This window comes from Pleurodeles waltl, chromosome 11 (assembly GCF_031143425.1).
Source record: "Pleurodeles waltl isolate 20211129_DDA chromosome 11, aPleWal1.hap1.20221129, whole genome shotgun sequence".
Taxonomy (NCBI): Eukaryota; Metazoa; Chordata; class Amphibia; order Caudata; family Salamandridae; genus Pleurodeles; species Pleurodeles waltl.
This window is the reverse complement of record NC_090450.1, coordinates 817,749,891-817,776,197: the sequence shown is the minus strand read 5'-3', so window position 1 is coordinate 817,776,197 and position 26,307 is coordinate 817,749,891. Positions and strand designations below refer to the sequence as shown.

General features: G+C 42.3%; 1 protein-coding gene across 1 annotated transcript in view; it reads left to right on the top strand.

Annotated features, from left to right (window-relative positions):
• Nucleotides 1-26,307, top strand: part of CASTOR1 (cytosolic arginine sensor for mTORC1 subunit 1) — a 103,146-nt gene that overhangs the window by 43,488 nt on the left and 33,351 nt on the right. Inside the window, exons 5-8 of the mRNA XM_069214619.1 lie at nt 11,426-11,546; nt 14,341-14,451; nt 15,769-15,851; nt 17,060-17,154. Of these exons, the coding sequence (XP_069070720.1) occupies nt 11,426-11,546; nt 14,341-14,451; nt 15,769-15,851; nt 17,060-17,154 (410 nt within the window). The remainder of the gene's footprint in view (nt 1-11,425; nt 11,547-14,340; nt 14,452-15,768; nt 15,852-17,059; nt 17,155-26,307) is intronic.

Genomic DNA, 26,307 nt, shown 5'->3' with positions numbered 1-26,307 from the left:
TTTCTTTCAAGTACAGTCCAGCAAGCTGTGATGTACCCCAAGGGTCCTCCATATCCCAGATCATTTTGAATGTTTGAAACCCGAGGACTGGCTCAGTTAGAGTAAGCAGCTGTCTCAATTTCTAAATGCATACCAACAAATTATCTTCTGTTTGGTTGGATATCTGTGTTTTGTTGCTAACTACGTTTGGCACTGCATGCTCGAGGTCTGGGAGTAGGCGAGCAGCCACTGGATAAAATCTAACACCACCAAGATTGTCATCGGTAATAGTCATAAGTGGCACAAAGTACTGTTGAAAGATTTTGGGGTGCAACAAACTCTGGTCCAGAAGGTAAAAAATCTAGGTTACTAAATAAATGACTGTGGCATCCTTGTGCTTTGTCAGCCCATGGTCCTTTGGAAGATATTGCTAAACCTTTCCCAAATTTGGAAAAATCTCTGGTATCCTGTCTAGATTACAGAAACCCTTCTTTACCTTGTCATCTGGAATATCTCATGTGGCACATTTAGGTTGCCCAAAAAGTATCAACCGTACCTTTTTGTATAGGGCCTGCAAATTCTGGAAAGCTCTAAAGTGGCTCTGTTTGAAAGCCCATGTTGTGTTTGTACTGTGGACCTCATTCAGTGTACTATGGATGGGATCCATGGTGCTCTTTTTTCTGTGTTTACCAAATCTGGCTGACAATTCAGTTGCATACATATAAAGGTAGAACCTTTTCCATCATAGATCCTTAAGCCTGTGTAAATATGCCCCTGCTTATATAAGCGATTTCTAAATGCCTCATGTTCAGAATCTGCTAAATTACTGTGCATAGATTGCATTGAGGAACATATAATGTGGCGGTGAGCAGCAAAAAACTTGTTAGATGGCTTTATGGAGGACTGTTAGTGTAGCATGACCTGCTTTGTTGGACATCCAAATGACATGTTGGCTCTGGCTAACCTTCACCTGGTGAAGGTTGGGTGCCAAGTTACTTAGTGTGTGGGCACCCTGGCACTAGCCAAGGTGCCCCCACATCGTTCAGGGCAAATTCCCCGGACTTTGTGAGTGCGGGGACACCATTACACGCGTGCACTATACATAGGTCACTACCTATGTATAGCGTCACAATGGTAACTCCGAACATGGCCATGTAACATGTCTAAGATCATGGAATTGTCACCCCAAGGCCATCCTGGCATTGGGGAGACAATTCCATGATCCCCCGGGTCTCTAGCACAGACCCGGGTCCTGCCAAACTACCTTTCCCGGGGTTTCACTGCAGCTGCTGCTGCTGCCAACCCCTCAGACAGGTTTCTGCCCTCTTGGGGTCCAGCCAGGCTTGGCCCAGGAAGGCAGAACAAAGGACTTCCTCAGAGAGAGGGTGTTACACCCTCTCCCTTTGGAAAAAGGTGTCAGGGCTGGGGAGGAGTAGCCTCTGGAAATGCTTTGATGGGCACAGATGGTGCTCATCTCTGCATAAGCCAGTCTACACCGGTTAAGGGACCCCCCAGCCCTGCTCTGGCGCGAAACTGGACAAAGGAAAGGGGAGTGACCACTCCCCTGACCTGCACCTCCCAGGGGAGGTGCCCAGAACTCCTCCAGTGTGCTCCAGACCTCTGCCATCTTGGAAACAGAGGTGCTGCTGGCACACTGGACTGCTCTGAGTGGCCAGTGCCAGCAGGTGACGTCAGAGACTTCTCCTGATAGGCTCTTACCTGTGTTGCTAGCCTATCCTCCTTCCTAGGTAGCCAAACCTCCTTTTCTGGCTATTTAGGGTCTCTGCTTTGGGGAATTCTTTAGATAACGAATGCAAGAGCTCACCAGAGTTCCTCTGCATCTCTCTCTTCACTTTCTGCCAAGGAATCGACCGCTGACTGCTCAGGACTCCTGCAAAACCGCAACAAAGTAGCAAAGACGACTACCGCAACCTTGTATCGCTGATCCTGCCGCCTTCTCGACTGTTTTCCTAGTGGTGCATGCTGTGGGGGTAGCCTGCCTCCTCTCTGCACTAGAAGCTCCGAAGAAATCTCCCGTGGGTCGACGGAATCTTCCCCCTGCAACCGCAGGCAACAAAAGACTGCATCACGGGACCTCTGGGTCCTCTCTCAGCACGACGAGCGTGGTCCCTGGAACTCAGCAACTCTGTTCAAGTGACTCCCACAGTCCAGTGACTCTTCAGTCCAAGTTTGGTGGAGGTAAGTCCTTGCCTCCCCACGCTAGACTGCATTGCTGGGTACTGCGTGATTTGCAGCTGCTCCGGCTCCTGTGCACTCTTCCAGGATTTCCTTTGTGCACAGCCAAGCCTGGGTCCCCGACACTCTAACCTGCAGTGCACAACCTCCTGAGTTGTCCTCCGGCGTCGTGGGATCTCCTTTTGTGACTTCGGGTGAGCTCCGGTTCACTCCTCTTCTTAGTGCCTGTTCCGGCACTTCTGCGGGTGCTGCCTGCTTCTGTGAGGGCTCCCTGTCTTGCTGGGCGCCCCCTCTGTCTCCTCACGCAATTGGCGACATACTGGTCCCTCCTGGGCCACAGCAGCATCCAAAAACCCTAACCACGACCCTTGCAGCTAGCAAGGCTTGTTTGCGGTCTTTCTGCGTGGGAACACCTCTGCAAGCTTCTACACGACGTGGGACATCCATCCTCCAAAGGGGACGTTTCTAGCCTTCTTCGTTCTTGCAGAATCCACAGCTTCTACCATCCGGTGGCAGCTTCATTGCACCCTCAGCAGGCATTTCCTGGGCATCTGCCCAATCTCGACTTTGTCGCGACTCTTGGACTTGGTCCCCTTGTTCCACAGGTACTCTCGTCCGGAAATCCACTTTGGTTGCATTGCTGGTGTTGTCCTTTCTTGCAGAATTCCCCTATCACGACTTCTGTGCTCTCTGGGGAATATAGGTGCACTTTACACCTACTTTTCAGGGTCTTGGGGTGGGCTATTTTTCTAACCCTCACTGTTTTCTTACAGTCCCAGCGACCCTCTACAAGTTCACATAGGTTTGGGGTCCATCTGTTATTCGCATTCCACTTTTGGAGTATATGGTTTGTGTTGCCCCTATACCTATGCTCCTACTGCAATCTACTGTAACTTTACATTGCTTGCATTACGTCCTTTTGCTATTACTGCATATTTTTGGTATTGTGTACATATATCTTGTGTATATTTGGCATCCTCATACTGAGGGTTCTCACTGAGATACTTTTGGCATATTGTCATAAAAATAAAGTACCTTTATTTTTAGTATATCTGTGTATTGTGTTTTCTTATGATATTGTGCATATGACACCAGTGGTATAGTAGGAGCTTTGCATGTCTCCTAGTTCAGCCTAAGCTGCTCTGCTAGCTACCTTTCTATCAGCCTAAGCTGCTAGACACCTCTTCTACACTAATGAGGGATAACTGGACCTGGTACAGAGTGTAAGTACCCCTTGGTACCCACTACAAGCCAGGCCAGCCTCCTACACTCACCACTTCTGAAAAGGCACAGGACCTTCCCTTTTTGCTGGATTGATTTATTTGCTAGCAGTTGTAGTGTTGCGTTATCCCAAAGTCCATAATAAAAACTTGTAAAAATGATTTATTTTGAACCAAGTGTGTTAGAACTGTTTACCACTAAATTTATACAGAACAAAGCTGACCAGCCCTGGGGCTGGTACCAGGATGGAACACTGTTAGTAACTTAAGATCTCACAGAGGATGTAACTGGACCCCCTGGGAGAAATTGTCTCTTTAATTTAATCATCCCATAGGACATGTGCATAGCTGTTTAATACCCTTTGCAATCCTTTTTTTGAGGAACGCTGCAGAGGAACTAGAGCCTCAGAGCAGAAGCAGTACCCCAAAATTCAAATTGCCAGAGAAGTGACCTCTAAGAGGTGGCATTTGGAACAGAGAATCTCTTGCCCCGTGTGATTGGGAAAAAGTTGTTGGACAGCTGATCACGCTGTAGTCCGGTCGCATGACCATTCAGTTTGAAAAAGTGCATTAAGGGTGATTGAACTGTTTGGGGAAGTGTGGGCAGAACAGGGAGAGGATCTAGAAAATGTAAGAGTTATCGTTTTATAACCATTGGTTAGGAATCACCTGAAGAGTGGTGTCCAATTCCGGACGACACATTATCAAATTGTGAAATTGGGGAAACACTAAGAGTGAAGGCAGGATCTGCATCTTTAGTGCAAGAAGAATTCACATATGTTAGTTTATGAGTGCTGGATTAGAAATCTGCTGGTAACATCTTAACGTCTGACCTGTAAATGAAGAGGATGTAGCACGTGTGGTTCTAAAACAGGAGGGCACGAGAAGGCTTGGAAAGAAGAATTGGGGCAGCCAAGTAAGAGTTATTAGGATGCTATAAATTACTAAATTTTGTGTATAAGCTATAGTTACTTGGGCAAGTGCTGTGGCCTTCAGCACAGGTATCCCGGTGGTGGTTTACAATCCAGAGTCATTGGCAAAGTCTATAGATGGCGACCGCATAGTGGGGCAGTACGGCCTTATTCTTTACATCCTTTTGAGTCATATTGACTCCACCTATTGACTTAATCAGATATAAAACAAATAGCTAGTTTTAAATAAGTTCAGACCCAACCACAAAAAATAAGCTACAGAATGTGAATCTATAAAGTGGTTGAAGTTGCAAATTATTGCCACAGATAAGTTTTTTTGTGTGTAGTTTATGGTTTGTGTTGTGTTGTAGACTATCCATCTCCTATGCGGTGTTCTCCGTCCACTCTTCAGCACCTCATCAACCTAATTCCTAGGAATAGGTGTGTGAGCAGTACTGCGGCTACTGCATATGTTTGTTGCGAGTGGACGCTTATTTCCTCATGTGAATCTGTTTGGCCCGAATGAGGCAGTCGCCCTGGATTAGACCCAAGCTGCACGTTTTATTGCCTTCTGCCTTGTGCAGTAGAATGTACCCCCGTCATGTTCTGTTTGCAATACATACTCCCTTTTAGTACACACCTGTTCATTTCCAGCAGCACGCGGTTAATAACAACTTCAAACCTGTAATACAAGGTGGAGTCCCTCGAATGTGTCACTTACGGCTTTGTGGTGTAACCCATGCTATATTTAACCACAGTTACAAAGTAAGCTTGTCCTCTGTTGTTTTCAGTGGCAGAGCACCCACTGCCGGTGCATGCGGGCCGTATGAAGTTGATGCTGTTGTTGCTTAGCACCACCCACAAGAGGAGCCTTTCTTGGGAAGGTCGTGGGAAAGTGTCATTACTCAGCGATTCATTCAGAAATGCAGTACCCAGTGAAACTAAAGCCTTTATCTGTAAAATGCTGTGCAACGGATGCAAGGTCGTCCACTTGGGTATTTAATATCACATGGACATTTCACCAATCTTTGTAGCCTTTTACCCAGAACAATAGATCAATGTTAATGCAGACCCTATTGGTCAAAATAAAAGACCACCATTTCCCTTGCTCTGCCTAACAGTCTGTCTTCCATGAAGGAACCAAGCAGTGGAAGCCACTAGCAACCCTCAACTATTTTCCTACAAGCCTACATTTTTCCCGAGACAAAGTAACTTTGTGTTTCTCCGGGTTATGCCTTAGCATCGATACGGGCCCAAACACAGCACGTCACAGCTGAGCTGTTTACTAAATACAAAATCTAAGCTACACTTCTGTTTCATATTCACACTTGAAGACTTTGTTATGGCTCTGTCCGGGAATATGTCAGCATCCTTCGCAGCAACCTAGCATCCAACACGCCTACTTGTATACTTCCTTTTATTAACATATAAATGTTTTCATAAATCAAAGGAGACCTGTTTATGCAACCGTATTCTGTTGTGAAATGATACGGTTCACTCCCGGCACACTGCAAAAGAGGACTCGATGTTCCAGTGATAGCCTCGTATTTACAAAATAAAAATAATCACGGTGATCGCCATTAAATGCATAAATTATTCCGAGGGAGAGAAGTTTTGTTATTGTTACGTTAGGTGCGTGACATGCTGGCATGACTGCAAAAACTCCTCAGGATGAGGTCTGACACGAGGAAGGTAGGTTCGGTTTGGGACATATGCCCACGACAGTGGGTTGAGGCTCCATTTTCATTAATATTTCCAATAGTTAATGAGGTGAGCTTCTCGGTACAGCCATTGTGCAGCCACACACCCTGTCTGCAGGACCCGAGGACACTGCGGGGATGGACAGATTCAGGCCAAAACAGGTTCATAATACCACGTTACTCACAATAATGGTTAAAAGGTATGCATTTCCGGTAAAGGTTCATAAGATCAGTTGTAACTTCTATATTGTCTGTTTGTAAAATAACAGTTCAAAATGATTTTGATTTGACAATATTTGTGCCCCTTGTGGGGCAAGATGTGATCGTCCGGGTAGGCCTCAGGTCATCATACGTAGGTCAGGGGGTGAAAGCTGGGTCAGTGGACGGAAGGTGGCTTTGATACAGCCATTCTTTCTTCATGGAAAGAGCCAGCATGCCACTGTATGTTTCTGGCAGCAGCATGGACGGTGAGAGAAAGCTGCAAGTATGATACCCGGTGCTGCTGTGAGCAGGGCTGGATGTGCGAGGTGGAAGTAGGGGTATTGGGATTGTACGTATTGAGCAACATTTACAAAGAAATACAATAGATATACAAATGAAGTAAAGATTCCTATTTTTAGAATTGATATTCTAAAAAATCAATATGTTTGTGATAGACAATTCAGTGCATTATACAATCATTATAGCATAAGTGTTACAGATCAGCATTATAGAGGTTTTTTAACACTATCTTTTTTTTTGGCTTCAAATCTTTGGAAAAGGTTTTGATTTAATTAAATCTTGGAAGTGATAATCTTAATAAGGAAGCTGGCACTGGGCTCATCAGTACTTAGTTTTAGCCTAAGAATAAATTTGACTTACTAGAGATTTCCTTCCTTCAGAGGGTTTACATTTGCCTAAGACAGGTGAGTTTCCCTGGCTTTCAGAAAACTGTCAAGGGTGTGCAACTAGGTTTGCCACCTGGGTCGTGTTTTCTTACCAACCAGACCTGTATTTCTATGTCCAGACTGGTAGAAATATGGCAAAAAGCAGTGAAATCCAGTATTTTTTCCATTGTGAGACATAATCCTAAAACAGCAACCACATACACAAATCAGTTAAACATTATTTGAGGGCTCTGTAGAGGAAGCCGAAAGATTATTGCCATGTAATAAAAAATATTCTTACACTTTTACACCTATTCTTTTTGGTCCACCGGCCATTGCCTGTTCTAGAATAGAAACACATAAACAAATGGCCTATATTTTCTCTAAGAAAGACGGCCACTCCATTTGTAGCATGTACCAATTGTAGTTTTTTATACTGTACACACTGTTACCATTTAGTGTTAACTCCAGGTTGTGTTTTTCGCAAACTTTGTTTTGGCTTCAAACTTGGCTCAGGTGACTCCTTCTTTTGTTGCATGAAGCCCACAGTGCATTGGAACTGAGACTCTTGTTGCCATTGATTCTGGAACTGTACAATTATTTGCTGGTAAAATACAAAAGAAATTTCAAGTGATCCTCACAGATGAGGTGGAAGAAATGCTTTAAAACCTCAATTTAGAGTGATGCTTCTCACAGTATGGTGGTCTCGCACGTGGAGACTACCCAGCTGTGACACCAGAGGCACAAAGAGGTGTGATGTTTTTTCACTAGGCTTTCATCAGCCCAACTTGAGAAGAAGGGCGACCTGTGCAACATTCTGAGCGAAACTGGGCTGGTGGTATAAGGGAGAGCTGACCTTGCAACACATGAACACATGAAATCCAGTAACCCTGCAAATGATCTTGAAGTTAGTTCAGATGCTGGAGGTAAGTTCTCTGCCCTGCCCAAGAGTGATCTGAAATCACATTTGAATGGTCTGCTGTTCAACCTTTCCACGGCCTGTAGGCCGTAACCCTTGAAAAGAGGCAATCTTTGCAAAAACTTTGCCTGCTATAGTCGCAGCATGCTTTTGCCTTTTTCCCCAATGGTAGGGGCAGATTTGCTGAACCAAATCAGTTTCTGAAGTAGAAAACTTCCTTCAGTTACCAGGCGATCTGCAGGAAGTGACACATTGCGCAGAAGACTGTGTGGGCAGTCACCAATTGACAGATGATGAAGAGTACCTAGGTAGAGGAGTGGCTCTAGGCTGAACACAAACCCCCCATCATGGAGAGACGGAATCATTGACCAACTCAGAAGTGGAACTAGTGCAGCAGCTGGATTTACCATTGGGTGCATTACAATGCCAATAAACATGCCAGAGTGAACTAACAGACCAGAACTGAACCTTGCAGTCACGTTTTCAACACCCATAAAAAGAAGTTGACTTTAACTGCAAGGGCTGGAGACACTGGCGAGAGACATGGCCAATAATAAATACAGCCCCAAGAAATGGATAATCCCAAATAGGGGTGGAGAAGGGGGTTGGGGCGAAGCAGGTGAGACCACCTGTGTTTAGTTCAATGTTTTTTTTGTTCTTAATGTTTTAGAGTTTAGTTAGGGAAACGGGAACACTATGCACCAACCCATATAGTTACGCAGTTGGCATAGTGAAATGTACACTCGCCAAATGGGGTCCACAGCCCAGCTGCATACCCCGGGATAAATGTGCTCACCTGCAATGATTAGAATTGTGAGCTATAATGACTAGACGTTAAATTCTCCAGCAAAAACAATGATGGTTCTTAGTATGCTTCATAATATGGAGCAGGTGGCAGGACATTTGTCTAGCTCAGGAACCCCATTTGCTCCTATAGAATTTGCCACAGGTGAATTTGGTGGATAGAACCCAGTTGTTTATCTTACAGATTGGCCAGGCCAGACTTACTGTTGTTAATATCTATGCCGCTAATTGTGGTCTGGAGACGTTCTTCATGAATGCCATCACAGATGTACCTTACAGCACGGAAAGGGAAGTGATTATTCACTGGGACTCTAAAGTAGAGATGGATTGTCTGAGAGAGATCACTCCAAAGGGTGAGGCAAAACGGATATATAGGCTAGTCTTCAAGATCCATGGCAGAGTCAGCATCCAAATGTTTGGGGCTATGCCTACATTTCAGTAGTACACGGCAGATATGCTAGATTTGGTCATCTTTTAATTTTGAACTCATTGGCAATGAAGGCCTCCCATTTGGATATTGGCCACCTATTTCTATCCAGTCACAACAGCCGCGGTCCATCCTTTGATGTCAGATTATCTGAAGGCAGTAGTTGAGAAAACCATCAAATCCATTGTGGCCAGGTTGAATAGAGATAGCAAGCAAAAACATGAAGAACTGGAGAACTTGATGCAGTCCACAAGAGGACAAAGTCATTCAAAACATGATGAAACTAGTCGACATGAAGGGAGCAGGTATGAACGTTGGACATAGACGAGGCACCAACTACGCCTTGATTTAAGACTACACAGGAATACTACATTGAGGATACAACAGCCGGGAAGCTACTAGCCTGCAAACTGCCAGGAACGGTGGTCCGAGAAGAGATAAAGACATTATTGGACCAGATGGGGTTCTACAGAGAGGTACCACAGGGCTAGTAATAGCCTTGGCTGGTTTCCTGTTGAAATCTGCATAGAGAATACATCGCTGACTCAAATCAAGGTATACTTTAGGATTGCCAGCCTACCTCGACCAGTGGCTGAGCAAGTTGAAATGCTTGACCAGTCTTCTGTGGAAAGGTGGTTATACCAGATATTTCCAGCTGAAACTGGGCAAATTGCTGGAAGCAGACCGGTTTACCCCACCATTTTTCAAAATGTTCTGTCAGCCTATCCGTCACACTGACACAGCTGTACAAGAACTTCCCTAAAAGAGGATCCATGTTACAGGATGTTGAAGTGTGTATCACAGTTTATCTGTAAATATGTTAATGACCCGCAATAACCTGTCTAATATAGGCCAGCATTTCTCCTTAATTTGGATCCTAAGCTGTTTACGATGATTTTGGCATCCTGTCTGAGGTCAGTCCTGGATCTTGCTGTCCTTTCACCAGTCTGACTTTGTCCCTGGCCAAAGCTGTGAGGACAATATTTAAAGAATTCTTCATCTTATTGACAATGGTAGGAGAACCTGGAATCAAAACAGCCCGCTGCAGGCATTAGGAAGTGAACTTATGAGGCAATTACCCTCTAACCCCTATGACCAGGGTAATAAATATGTTTAAGAATGAAAGGTCAAAGAAAGGGGGAAATAACCTAGACTTCTGCGGTAAACTGGATAATTTAAAAAATCTCCGTGTACATATAATGTAACATCAAAGAAAATTTATTATATCATATATATCTTTAAACATATTATTCCAGAGATCTGCATGTAAATTTCTTTTAAACACGTCATTCCATATATCAATATTACATTCATCTAGATAGGTGCTCCTAATAAAAAACAGTGAAGGTGCTGAGGTGCAGGTGAGTGAAGGTGATATATACAGTATGTGCAAGAAGTGGTCCGAGGAAATTTTATGTGGAAATGTAGTGGGTCCTGCGATTAAGGAAGCCCTGTCGTCTTCCGTAGAATTTTTTCTATTCGTATAATCCACTTTATAAGGTATGTCGACGTTTCGACCCCATGGTTGTAGGTAAGTCAAAAAGGGGGTCATCATAGAACTGAACAAACAGCAAACGTCTGGTTACTAGTAACTAACATTTTTCTTATTTACCACATTTTATTCCAGTTTGATTATCTAGCATTGTTTGTTTAGTTGTAATTTAGGAGGGCCTTCTTTTGTATCTTTACTCCCCTGTTTCCCTTTTCCGTGTTACTGTTTTTTATTTTAAGTCCAGCCTTAGCCAAGACCATATGATTGATGTTAATATATATACATCGTCTCTCTCTCTCTCTCTCTCTCTCTCTCTCTCTTCTGCCCTCTTACCTCCCCTCCACCCCCATCTGCCTACCTACGGGTGCTATTAGTCAGACTTCCTTATCCATTGATCTGTTATTGTGCTAATCGCTTATTTGCGCCTGCCACTAGGTCATCCAGCAGTTGGTCAGTCTACTTCCGCGATAGGCTAAATTCACTGTGAGGGTCGGCATTCTGCTCTTTGGGATGGAGCACTTCTGCCCACAAAGTAGTTGCTTATTGCCAGAGGCTACTATAGCAATTTGTGCATTTTGAAACAAAATATTTTTTTGCTTTTAGGAATTTTTTATTTATAGTGCAACAGCTCCTCCATCAACAAAGATTTACAAAAGCCATGGCGAAACAAAGCAACTATTTTCAAAGCCAAAAGACTGACAATCAGAGCCAGCCCTGCCTTTGCCAATGCCTGTTAGTAGTTGCAGGCACTGTTAGAGGGCCATTGGCGGTATACAATTCTACATAAAGGCCCATTACAGTAGGCAGTGCATGGGAAGCACATGGGTGGGGTGGGGAGAGGGCTGCATTCGGAAGTCTGAATTTTGCAGGGCAGTTGCTAATGATTTTTTTTTTTTTACTATCCCCTGTAGTCAATCTCACTGTGCATCCAGTGCAGAGTCCTCGGAACCAGTTCTGCATCTTGTCTTTGAATCCAGATATGTTACCTGCTATTGCAGTAACCCTCATCGAAGTTTTGTTCTATTCTCACAGGTGAGCGCCTAAACGATGATGCAGTTCGAGAGTTGGACTGGGTGCTTTCGAATCAGTGACATGTTAGATTTGTCTGCAGGTCTAGTGGTGATGTAGACTTTGCGTTGGAATCACTTTGTGATGAGTGCTGTAACTTGCTACTTTTTCATCTTCAAATGAGAAAAATCTGTCAGTATATGCAATTTAAGTGTATACTCATATGTGACTGGACACACCTAAAGCCAGTCTGCAGGCTGTGCCTTTAGTGAAACCTAGGGAAGAATGGGCATAGTCCAGTGCAGCATTGGGTTTTGAGAGTTACCCGGAGATGTAGTCCAGCAGGTATGTTTATAATGAAAATAATCTACAGTTACAGAGGATATCAGTGTGGTGTTGAGATAGAGTAATACATATTTTGCTGTGTTCTTCATAGCCAGAATGTTGACCTGCAGTGCCTGCTGCCTACATACTGGGCCCAGATGTGTGTGGTTTTATCCTTATTTGCCAATTGCTGTAATGGTCACTCTTGTAAAATTGCTGCCTTTGTCTTAGTACAGACTTGGCAGCAGAATATTAATCCCACAGGATCCTACACCACAACACCTAATTTTAGATTGCTTGCAGGGCGTATTTCTTACTACATAAAATGTAATGTGACATTTGTTGTTTTTGTTTAGAACATGATATCCAAACCAGTGTTTTTTTAGTTCATAGGTAAATCTATGGTGAGAAGGTAGCTTATTGAAGCATTTTTGAAAGCTAAAATATATTCTGGTTGAGATAAATTGAAGTAAATGGCATACACATTTCTTTTAGGGTGCCGAGTCATTTCACACCTGTTGATGACTCTTTTCTCCATCTCCCACTTCAAAGCAGTGGCCAAGGAGTACACAGGATTGGACCAATGGGATTAATGAGGCCTCAAGTGAGAAAGTTTTGACTGAATAAAATGTGTACCAGTTTTCCTCATTCAGAAGTCAAGGAAAAACAGTGTACTGCAAATTTTTACTGAATGAGATTTCCATTGACTCTCGAGCACTGAACTGGGAGAGTGGAGTTGAGTGGTAGGGGATAGCTCTGCCGAGAGAGCAGTAACCATTTAGTATTTTTGGTTTATGGTTTTCTGGGATGAGTTTGACTCCACAAATCGTGCACCCAGGAAAGTAAGAACTCTCTGGGAGTTTAAAGCCTTCAATTGTATTAAGTTTGGCCTAGATCTCAATAACAGTGACCGACTGGTTTACTCTTCAAACCACACTGCTGGACTGATTCCAAGGAGATAAACTGCTTGGATCAGAAGAGAAGAGAAAAACTATTTGACAGCTGCACTGAATTCCTGCCTTCCTTCAGAGATCATTGCAGAGATTTGTCCTCCTCTGCCTGAAATTCTGCTTCAAGCATTTTGCTCCCAGGTTGATATTGCCATTCTCCTGCTGACTACCAGGGCTAAATTAGATGATGGTCTTTCCATTGATACCTAATGCTGATGAGGAACTTCTCTTAAGAGCTGATAAGGAGAAAATGGTTCTGAGACAAAGGAAGCACTTGCCTGCTTGGAAGAATTTCAGTTGACTTGTTGATACCTAATATTTCATGTAGCCCTGGAAGCCAAGATGTGTGAGCTTCACCACTTCAGCTGAAAGGAGTTGACCAGGGTCTGAGTAGTCATTACTGAAGATTTGAGGAATTTTCTTCATGTTAGCATTGGTGCCTGAACTTGTGGGAAACCCGTCTACCCTTTGACATACTTCCACTGGAAGACAAGTTTCAGCCTGCAATCCTCCCTGTAAAAGGCATGACCTTGCCAGACTCAATTTTGCTTTTCACACTTGGAGTTTTTAGAGGGGAAGTTGGACACTGTTGCTGGGCTTCTTGATTAGTGTAGAAACACTACTAGCTCTGTCACGAACCGCTGTTTTCAGAAAACAGACTTGTTTATTTCCACTTGACTTCCTAACTTGTCCTGGGATTTATAACAATTCCGTTTGCAAAATCTGTTTGACATAGTTGAACTAGCAATTAACAAAAGTGTGAAAATGTAATTCCATCAGAAGAAAAGACTAGATGTACTACTTACTGGTTGCAAAATATTGGCCTAAATCAGCTCTTAAAATTCCAAATCGTAGTGCGTTGCAATTAGACATCCCTCATGAATATTAATGAGGGAGGCCGCAGATTGTGACTCATTAAGATTAGAGACCATCACAGTTATGTGGGCCTGCTAAGATCAGCAGACCACCATTTCTGAGTTGGTGTTTCTATAGAGTAACGCATTTTTTTCAAATGCAGCCAATTTTCCTAAAAGGGCACTGGGCTGCTATTAAAAAGAAAAGTGTTTGTGTTTTTTTTTTTTTTTTATTTTTTTTTTTTTTTTTTTATATATATATATATATATATATATATATATATATATATATACACACAAGTTTGCAGTATTCCCTTGGACCACTGTCTACTCCCAAGCAAACATTTTTCCTGTTAAAGGGCACATCAAGGATGTTCTTTTGTTTTTTGTTGCCCCAATAAAGGTGTTTGTAGGAAAACAGTGATTGTGTTGTTAAATGTAGTCAGTAGCATCACGTGTTACATAGATTGGTCACTATTTGCTCAATTAACAATGTTGAAATATGACTGTTTGTGGTTTCACCAGAAATGACATAGTAGGAAGGATACAGATGTTACTTTGCATGATTTCAAGTGCTGTTGTCCACGGAATGGGTTTGAAAATGAGCCAAGTTTAACATTTTTCTAAAGCTGCGAATGTTATAAAGGGTGTCTGTTGCCAATGCGGACTGAACGTGTGTTTTTCCAACAGCTGTCAGGAAACCCCCTCTAACACCCGAGACCTGGAGTCCATCCGTTTCTTTGCAATCTCTTTAATTGAGGGCTACATCTCGATTGTAATGGACACAGAAGCTCAGAAGATGTATGTATAAATGAAAAGACTTGCAGCATATTTGCTGTTTTCTCACATGACTCGTGTATCTCATTTTGAAACTTACTTTTATCATTCCATGGCACTATAATCTCATTTTTATTTGTCATAATTTGTTTGTTTACATCATTATCACAATTGTATTGAGAATCAGACAAAAATATTTAATACTAACTCAGCCCAGTAGCTATTTTGGCAGTGTTTTTTAAAATAATTGGTATTTTGAGAGGCAAAGCAATCTGTAGTCCAGGCGGCTTGGTTTGAGTTTATTCCTAAAAGGTGCTAGCCTGGGCTGACTTTCAAGCACCAAAACCAAGGGCACACCTAACAAAAATCGTCTTAGATTAGCCCATGAAAGTGGCAGGAAGTTTCGGTAGAGCATTTAAAGAAAGGAAGCAGATCAGCACTACTATGCATGATCTTAAAGGTCTCCATTTCGTGCTTCTTCCACACTGTTAGCAGGTTTCCTTGTCAGAAGCAGCCATCTGTGTTCTGAGTGGATTAGTGATTCCCTTTTGGTGTGTTCAGAAACAGAATATTGGCAAATAGCAGAACTTTTGGCTTAGTGTCTTGGACCAATCACACCTTTGGATACTCAGCAGGGTATTCAAACAGGGGATATTCTGCTTGTTTGAAGTACACAGTATTCAAAATGTGGCATCCTGCTTTATGCTGCTTGTTCTCTGAGGGACCCATCTACATTAAGTGACGCAACAAAATTCTACTAATGAACTTTTACTAGATGCTGATTTTTTTCCAGTTTTATTATACATTTCCATAATCGTTAAGACTTTAAAAAAATATTTCCAAACAATTAGATGTGAATTTGCACTATTTAAACCATACCAAGGTCCCACATGCCGTCCCTGTCTTTGTGTTACTGATTGTGAGCCTGCGATTTGTGTTTTATAATTTGTTGCACTTTAACTTCATATTTGACACCAATTACGAAAGTTTTGAATCTTGAATTCTTTCCTACGCTAGTTCCATGAAATTGTAGGTGAAAATTGCAGAAATTTACATAATTATGAACTAACAGAATAATTACCTGTAGAGGAAGTCATATTCTAGGAATGATGAGCACAATCGTGTAATTTGATTATGACTTCAAGTTTTGTTAAACTCTTCCTGTTAGGAGCATTATCTGTGTAGGTGTACTTTTCAAGCAATCCCAGGTGATCCTGTGGATGTTCTTTAGTGAAAAAGTTTCCCATGGCATCTTTGTTGTGTGGAAAGTTAATGATTTTACATCCACTTGTTTGTAGACATGATGTGTGAAAAACCAGTAATTTCACTCTTACTTTCCAGGTTCCCCAGGGACCTCCTTTTGACAAGCTCATCTAGAGAGCTTTGGCGTATGGTGAGAATTGGTGGACAACCTCTAGGTTTTGGTGAGTATCCAACTACAACAGTATTTTTATCGAGTGGCAGGGAGAGTTTAGGTCCAGCACGTGTACTCCCTAACTAGACCTATATACATAGAGCTAACAAAAGTGTGAAGTTCGGTTATGAAAACAAAAAAGGGTTTCAAAGCTTACATCAAAGGTTCTGAACCTAGCCGGTCATTAAAGAATAGCTCCTGTTATGAGCACAAGCCCTCACCCACCAATGATTACATTCTTCATTGCCTGATTACCGCATACAATCGGGATGGCTGTAATCGGGTAGGCTCAAGGCTAAGACTGCTGGATGGTGGAGTGACCAAGGGGTAGTCTCACATCCTGACAGTTCTAAGGGTCCCTTTTACCATAGGATTAGAGTCATCAAAATATACACAAGAAAAACATCCAACATAAGGACGATTTTAAGGTCAACTAACCACATGATACTGCGCACATAAAAGGTGCCTCTAACATTCACATAGTTCTTCCTACCAGAGCAGGTTAGGTATTGAAAGGTTCTGAAGAAGTGCATGTCAGTCAGAGAAGGGGAACTTGGTATCATAGTAGTTCTGAAGATCCATTAATTAGTGTTTTTATCCCTTTAACAGAAGCCCCATCAATAAAACAGACCTTGAGAGGACCTTTAGTTAATTTTAATATTTCTTAATTTAGACCAGTCTACAGAATATGTATTACTCTACTCATAACCTTTCCTGAAGGGCTGATTGGCTATAGTTTAGTGTAACAGGTGATAAAAAAAGATCTCCAGCAAATAGTCCCTTGTGGAGCCTTTTGGGCATTGCCGTGCTGTTGATGAAGCATGTCATTATTGATGGGTGAGGGCTTGTGCTTCTAAATGGAGCTATTCTTTGATGACCGGCTGGGTCCAAAACCCTCAATGGAGTATCCAACCATACCTATAGTAGATATTTTGTGGATCAGTTGATGGTTTTCAAGGTGAGTTTGTCCTCAGACCAACCACAACAAACATATCCCAGAATCTTCACAGACAGACATAAGCTGATCAAAAAGCCCATTATCATTTCAACACCTATCTCACCATCAAATTTTAAGCTCCTTATAGCGCCATAACAGATATTTTCTGAGCTCAAACCCAAATGCAGACGTTGCCACAGAGAATTTGAAAATCTGTTTAACTGATATGTATTCTAGCATGTTTGGTAACGTTCTCTTACAGTCCTGTTTTTCTTTCTCAGACGAGTGTGGGATTGTTGCACAGATTTCTGAACCCTTGGCAAATGCGGACATATCTGCCTATTACATCAGTACCTTCAACTTTGACCACGCCTTGGTGAGTAGTGCTGAAAAGTAATGAGTTAAATATCTGGAGGGATTACAGTTATTTACTTTCAATTCACTTCTTTGTGAAACCATTTTTATTAAACATAAATTAGGATTATATATAAAAATATACAGATGTATATTAAATATGCTGTATTATATAAATTATTCTCCAGTGTTTAAAATATATCTTCAAGACTAGAAAATATGCTAGACAGCTAGGAAGCCGAACAGCAGATTATACGTTCCTCCTTATAACCTATCATCATTTGTTAATGAAGCAGTACCAAAAAAATATACATCTGAAAGTAAGAGGGAATATTGGGGCAGAGGATCCTACAACATGTATGAAAGTTATATCTAGCATAACACTTGTTCAATTCAAAATAACTTAAGACATCCGTAAAAGCACATACAATATTTAAAAACAGGATAAATAACGAAGCAATAAAACAATATTAGCGCAATTTAGAATAACACAGTTCTACGAGCTCTTACAGCATACTTTAAAAACTCTCTAGTGTGCAGAACTATTCATCGTCAGATAGCTGCAATAAAAAATTTAAGAGCAGACCTACATTGTCTACATAAAAAAAACGTATTTTTTAAAAGCAGTATTAAAAAAAAATGTTTGGTGTACCTGAGATAAAACTTGCACAAAAGTGTTAAATGGTCTGACTTTTCATCACAAGGACAGGTCTTCTTATTTGGGTTCTCCACAAAGCCCAGTAGGAAGCATAACAGATATTTAATAGTATCAGATCTAAATCGACATAAGAGAACTCACCCAGTGGCCCTAGCACACCAAAGGTAATCATTTAAATAATAAGATTCAGTCAAATTTAGGTATACGGCAACAGTAGTTTCCCTTCCGCTTCTCTTTAGCGCCTAGAGTGCTCAAATTCATAAAGTGCTTTCTCAACCTTCTTTTTTACTTAAACTGTTACAAGACATAAGGTCCAAAAAAGGCAGACTGTTCTCCATTGATACAGTACTCAGACTTTACGTATGCTAGCCACGGGATGTGAAGTCCTCTATCAAGAGACAGGCAATCCCGAAATATATCTTTTGTCAAAGCAGGCTCCACATTCCTCCAAATTGCATGCCACAGTAGCACATGGCGAGCTTTGATCCAAACTTTTATACATGGAAGCTCAAGCTGACTGTGACCGATAAAGTGCAATGAATGTATGGGGACAGAAAGGAGTTTCCTGCAAAACCTGTTCTCCTCGTGCTGGATAATGCCACACCGCACAATACCCGATATCCCAGCCCACACAAGGCAATTGGAATACATTGGGACTTGTATATTTGTAACAGGCGGGCGAGGAGGCCACTCCCGGCAGGTTGCGGGAGGCTGCATAAGGAACCTACAGCCTTGGACAGTTTGGTTCTACGCTGCATAATATTTGGCACCCATGACCCTCGAGCAGGGAAGGTAACCCCAAGGTACGGAAAAGTATTAGGACTACTCAGGCAGTTTGACCCTATCAAAAGGTGTGAAAGTTGCCTACACCTGGGGTAGCATCCCATAATGTGTGGCTTTGTGAAATTTGTCTGCATATCCAGTGAGGCCATGAAATCCACAATGGCAAACACCAACTGACGCAGTGCCCTGGGGGTGCGTGCCATGAGCACTGCGTCTTTGGCATACAGTAGGGTTGGTAGTAGTTCCCCCTCTAAATTTAGGTACATCGAGGTAAAGCTAGTTGATATAAAGGGGCCAGCACACACCCTTGTCTCACCCCCCCCCCCCTGCAATTTCAGTGTCACCGGAAAACTCTCCCTGTGTACTGATGTGGACCCTGGCCTTCATATCTTTATGTTTGAATGCAAGAAAGTGCACTATTGCCGCATCCAGGCAACACAGAATTAACAAGTTCCACGTCTTTGACCTATTCACACAGTCAAATGCAGATGATCAGTCCATGAATACAAAATAAAGAGGAGACTGTTTGGCTATTGTATATTTGCCCAAGACTAGATTTAAATGTAGGCACTGTTCAATCATCCCCACTTTATTCCTGAACCCATATTGACAGGGGTAGAAGACCGACTCAACCCCAATCCATTCTTTAATTCTGTTAGAAATTACTCTTCCCAAGATTTTAGCTGGCATATCTATTTACGGTATGGGCCTATAATAACCCTGGAGTTAACAATCCTTTTTAAATATGGGAACAATTATGGAAGTGCTCCAGACATCATGTCTCCTAGTGCAGACAAGATTATTAACAACATTAGCAAGGAGGGGAGCCCAGAAATTCGTTAAAGGATTGCCCACGTATTGAAAAGATCCAAGTCTCCCTTCCTCAAATACAAAACTTTCTTATTGAAGGAGAGATGTATTAAACTCAGCCCAGCCATTCACTTTGCATTGTCCAAAGTGTCCATTCTTTTAGGATTATTTGCGTTAATAATATAAGCGTTTTTGGGTGTGTTGGAAAGCCAAGAAAACTCAGACTGTAGCAATGATTGGCACATTTTAACCCTTGCATTATTGCTAATGTCTCTTCCTATTAATTGCTTCTCTCACTTGCATCTTGATAGTGTACATATTTAAAAATAATTTCTTAATAGTAACCACTTTTAAACAAGTTGCTTTCAAAACTTTCAAAAAAGTAAAAGCTATCAATTGGGCAAGGTAATCTCCCTGCAGAAAAGCAGAGTAATTTGTTAACACACATACTGTGTTCAGACCACCTTTATCTCCTAAAAGATGAGGTTTAGACTCTCATATGAAAGAGAAAACAGATCTAGTACCTGCACACAACCATTTTTTTAAACCCAGAAAAGTATGACTACCTCTGGCAAATCATCTTTTGGCCATTGAACAAGTTCATCCTCTGAACATTTTCTCGTTCGGCCATGACATAACAGTCATTAAAGGCTTCAAGGAGTGCCTATAGGAGATAAAATCCCCATGACATCTTTGGCACCCAGCAGCCTGGAATCATAATGTAGTTCTCATACAAGTTATGGGTCCTCCTTATGAACCCATACACTCATGTCAACTACAGTTGAAGGGTACTTTTTTCATCACTGTCCCCTCCCTGATTTGTATTAGACAAGACAAGGTTGTTCTCAATCAATCAATCAGATTGTTCTAACTCTGTTCTAGCTCTTAATTTCTGTAAGGTTGTTTCACCCTTCAATAAACACCCTTCTAACAACCAGATTCTGTGCAGAACGGGGTTTTAGATGCTTACTGTTAAGTGAGTGCCTGTATATTACCTTGACAGGACTAATCCTTTTAGAAAGTCTAATCAATTTTTTGTGGCCTTTGCTACACCCTACAGGTACTCTGCCATTTCTAAAGCTTGCATTGCAAAGAGGATAGTTAAGTGTATTCAAACATGCTATGCCAAGGCTTGGTTGCACAATTCCCATACTTCTTAGAATCCATTTTATATGCAGAAAGGGTGCAGCACCAGCTGCGGTCCATCATTATGGACGGAGGGGGCCATGCTCCCACCTTTTTCCAGACAACAAAAGTGTCTGTCAGGCTGAACAAAGGTCAGCCTGGCACACTCTTCTTGTTCAGGACAGGGAACTACACTAGGAGCTGTACATGCTTTAAATCCCCGGGCATCAGGGTGATTGAGCTGAACTTTGCCAAGCTGAGGATTTCACAGCCCTGTGGGCATGACCTCCTCAGTCTGACAAATGTACCTCAAGGCCCTCCCCCTTGTGATGAGGGGGAGCATCACTCATTACCTCAGACCTCACCACTGCAGTTTTAATCCCTGAAGTGTCCAGGGCCCGATCGTCTATCACTTGCATCTCGTCACAGAGTGTGGTGGGCTCACTGACCCGATTCCACTGTGTGATGAGTGACAGACTGCTGCCTTTCCACATTGACTGACCTGTGGTTAGCCAACAAGGGATGACAGCAGTCCTAAACCCCCTGGGACCTTTGCGACTTCCCTCCCGGAGAGCTGAAGTGAAGTGAAGGTAAGGTTTATGTTTTTTAAATATTTGTGCATGTGTGCGTGTATATATGAGTGCACGTAAATATGTATGTGTATTTGTGAGTTGTATATGTATGCCTGCATGTGTGAATGCATGAGTGTGTGTGAGTGAGTATGTATTATGTGCGAGCGTGGTCCCGCCACCTTCCCTGCTAAAATTACTGACCACCACTGTGCAGAACTAGCCTTTTCTGTTTTTTGGTAATATCCTTTTAACTGATATCTGCAAGGTTGCTATTTGTCAACACCACATACGATCACCAAGCATTATGGTGTTGATGTTCTTCAACTACAACAAGCTTTAGATGACGGTCTTAAGAACACACTTGCAAACACCTGCATCATCTGCTACCCAGCCACCACTTTGAAGAAGGACTCCTTTATACTCTATGCAGAGCATGTGTATCTATAGCCACACATGCTGAGAATGGAAAATATTACTCACTCTGTAATCATCTGTTTGTAGTGTGTAGTGCTCTAAATTCACATGAACCCACCCTTTAATCTCAGCCCCCTGATACACCTGCGTAATTTTTTTTATTGCCCAGACATTTTCATTTTTGATTTGTGTTTTTGGACCATTAAACAATAATTTAGCTTGAGTAGACATTGCTGATCCGGGCCGAATTTTTCTAGACCGCATTTTTAAAAACAGCCGATGTGTTGCAGTGATGATGTAATATTTCAGAAACCATTGGACCTAAAACATAGGCTTTTTGGGTCAAGTATTCTTATAGAGACAGAAAAAAACTCCTCCGAGCAACCCTTCGCATAAAAATGGCGGCTATAATAGAGGAAGAAGAGACATATATAGGAATGAACCAAATAATAATGGTTTTAATCCATACATATATAGTCACACAAGAGAAAAACACCGCACTCCTGGGGAATTCTTTAGCAAGTTGATTTAATGACAGGCAGAATTTCTTAAGCAGCATAAATCAAGCTCCATGACGCGTTTCAACATCTCGTCTTTATCAAATGGTTTAAAGTCTTTTTCAATGCTGTTTTAAAACGTCTGTCTTCAGTGCGCAGAGGCATTGTGGGATTTATACCTTCATATCCCACACCTGTGAACTTCATTATTCTGTGAGCAGTTGAAAAGACAAGGCAGGTGGCACGAATAATGTTGGTGCAGTGACAAGTAAGTAGTTTGTACCATTAATCTTCCCAAAATCTGTTCACATTTTCATTATTTCAATAATTCAACTCTCTGCACTTCAACATTCGTGCATAGGCTCCAATACCTGCACTGTTATTTCACAGAAATCCATTTCGTGTCTTATTTAACCACTGTGCACAATAACTGTTGGTGTTCAAATGCTTTATCCCCGGACCCTCTATGTAGTTAAAAGGGTTGCATCGGTGCTGTGAATCATGAAATGAAGAGACATATGCTCACCATAATTTAGATAAGTACATCTCTTCCACAAACAAGTTGGCGCAAAGGCGCTTTGGAAGTTATTGACTTCACAGTCTGTTCCAATCTTCCAAGTACAGTACACATGCAGGGGAAATGTTTCTCCTCGCCAATATTGTTGTAAATTATATCCTTTCACAGAACCGGGTGCTCCTGCTTTTGCGCCAACTTGTTTGTGGAAGAGATGGACTTATCTAAATTATGGTGAGGGCAGCTACTTTCCACAACGTAACAATGCACTCGGAACCGGTGGAGGATGACTTCCTGTTCAACACTCTGGCATCCACTCATGCATCCTACCAAACTTTACCAATGCTACCGTGCATGCTCAAACACGCACAAAAGGTCTTCCAAGAGCCTGTAAAAGGGAGGGCCATCACGCCAAGGGTCGAAAAGAAATATAAACCGCCCCCGTCAGACCCAGTGTTTATTACTCAACAGCTCCCTCCGGACTCAGTGGTTGTGGAGGCTGCAAGTAAAAGGGCAAATTCACACTCATCAGGGGATGCCCCACCCCCTGATAAAGAGAGTCGAAAATTCGACATAGCGGGGAAAAGAGTGGCATCGCAAGCAGCCAATCAATGGCAAATTGCAAACTCACAAGCCCTACTTGCACGCTACGACAGGGCGCACTGGGACGAAATGCATGACATCATCCAGCATTTGCACAAGGAACACCACAAACGTGCCCAACAAGTGGTTGAAGAGGGACAGGCCATATCAAACAACCAAATACGGTCTTCCCTGGACTCTGCAGATACAGCAGCACGGACAGTAAACACAGCTGTAACAATTCGAAGGCATGCATGGCTGCGAAGTTCTGGATTTAAACCAGAAATACAACAGGCGGTACTGAATATGCTGTTTAATCAACATCAGTTGTTTGGGCCGGAAGTGGATACCGCAGTCGAGAAGATGAAAAAAGACACAGACTCGGCCAAAGCCATGGGCGCACGCTACTCCTCACAATACAGAGGAACATTTAGGAAACCACAGTTTAGGGGAGGGTTTACACAAGACACCAGAACCATCCACCTCCCAAACAAAACCCACCTACCAGTCGCAGTACCAGACAGGGGGGTTTCGTGGTTCCTACAGAGGACAATTCCCAAGAGGAAGAGGGAAATTCCAGCCCTCCAAACCAAGCCATAGCAAACAGTGACTTCAATGTCACACTTGCCCAACACTTATCACCAGTGGGGGGGTGGCTAACCAAATACAATCACAATTGGACACACATTACCACAGACACGTGGGTCCTATCAATTATCCAACATGGTTATTGCATAGAATTCACAACATTCCCTCCAGATGTTCCACCAAGACTGCACAGATTGTCTCCACAACACTTAGACCTATTACAAATAGAGGTCCAAGCACTGCTACAAAAACAAGCCATAGAGCTAGTACCCTATCATGAGAAAGGAACAGGCGTTTACTCCCTGTATTTCCTTATCCCAAAAAAAGACAAAACGCTAAGGCCTATCTTAGATCTCAGAACACTGAATCTCTTCATCAAATGAGATCATTTCCATGTGGTAACGCTTCAGGACGTAGTTCCCTTACTAAAAAAAGGGGAATACATGACAACACTGGATCTCGAGGATGTGTATTTTCACATACCCATCCATCCATCTCACAGGAAATACCTCAGATTTGTAATACCAGACAAACTTTATCAATTCAGAGTGCTACCGTTCGGAATAACAACAGCCCCCAGAGTATTTACAAAATGCCTAGCCGTAGTAGCAGCTCATATAAGGAGACAACACATGCACGTATTCCCATATCTAGACGATTGGCTAATAAAAGCCAACACTCAGCAACAATGTCAATTTCACACGCAATACGTCATAGATACTCTACACAAACTAGGGTTTTCTATAAATTACCAAAAATCACATCTACAACCATCCCAAATACAACAATACTTGGGAGCATCACTCAACACACAAAGAGCAATTGCCAACCCAAGTCCACAAAGCGTTCAGTCGTTTCAAAATATAAGATCAAGCATACAACCAAACCAACAATACACGGTAAGGTTTGTGATGAAACTACTAGGCATGATGTCCTCATGCATAGCTATTGTCCCAAACGCAAGGCTACACATGTGGCCTTTACAGCAGTGCCTAGCAAAACAATGGACGCAGGGACAGGGTCAACTCCAAGATCTAGTGTTGATAGACCGCCAAACACACTCTTCGCTTCAATGGTGGAACCCTGTAAATTTAAACAAAGGGCGGCCTTTTCAAGACCCAGTGCCTCACGCCATTATCGCAACAGACGCTTCCATGATTGGGTAGGGAGCAAACCTCAACAATCACAGCATACAAGGTCAATGGGACAATCAACAAAAACTACTTCACATAAATCACTTGGAACTGCTAGCGGTATTTCTAGCATTAAAAGCGTTTCAGCCACTTCTAGCCCACAAACACATTTTTGTCAAGACAGACAATATGACAACAATGTATTATCTAAATAAACAAGGGGGGACACACTTGTCACAGCTGTGTCTCTTAGCACAAAAAAATTGGCATTGGGCAATTCACAACAACCTTCGGCTGATAGCACAATACATAGCAGGCATTCAAAATCAGTTGGCCGACAATCTCAGTCGAGATCAACAGCAAAATCACGAATGGGAAATACATCCCCAGATTCTACAAGATCACTTCTACCGCTGGGGGACACCAAACATAGATCTATTTGCACCAAAAGAAAAAGCAAAATCGCTTTTTAGAATCCCAATTATTAAAGCCTTTATGGAAGGACTAAAAAGCATCATTCCCCCAAGGACACCACCAGTGCCTTCGTGGAATCTTAATATTGTATTAACACGACTCATGGACCCACCATTTGAACCCATGCATTCTTGTCAAATACAATTTTTAACTTGGAAAGTAGCCTTTCTAATAGCCATCACTTCACTTAGAAGAGTTAGCGAAATACAGGCGTTTACTACTCAAGCACGCTTTACACAAATACATAAACATAAGGTGGTTCTCTGTACAAATCCACAATTCTTACCAAAAGTCATATCAGCGTTTCATCTAAACCAAACGGTAGAACTCCTAGTCTTCTTCCCACAGCCAGACTCAGTAGCAGAAAGGGCATTACATACATTAGATGTAAAAAGAGCGCTAATGTATTACATGGACAGAACAAAACAATTTCGTAAAACGAAACAATTGTTCGTAGCTTTCCAAAAACCAAATGCAGGTAACCCTATATCCAAACAGGGCATTGCCAGATGGATAGTCAAATGCATACAAACCTGTTACCAAAAAGCTAAAATAGATTTACCCATTACTCCAATGGCACACTCCACTAGAAAAAAAGGCACCACAATGGCTTTTCTTGGTACTATACCAATGACAGAGATTTGTAAGGCAGCCACTTGGTCTACGCCTCATACATTTACTAAGCATTACTATGTAGATGTGTTAGCAGCACAACAAGCCACAGTAGGACAGGCTGTACTAAGAACATTATTACAGACAACTTTAACTCCTACAGGCTTTCCACCGCTTTTGGGGAGATTACTGCTTTGTAGTCTATGCACAGCATGTGTATTTGTAGCTACACATGCCATTGAACGGAAAATGTCACTTACCCAGTGTACATCTGTTTGTGGCATGTTGCGCTGCAGATTCACACGCGCCCTTCCACCTCCCCGGGACCCTGTAGCCGTTTTAGTTGCATTAAAATTGTAAATATGTAAATAATTTTGACTTTAATACGCTATGTACATACACATTTACTCCAT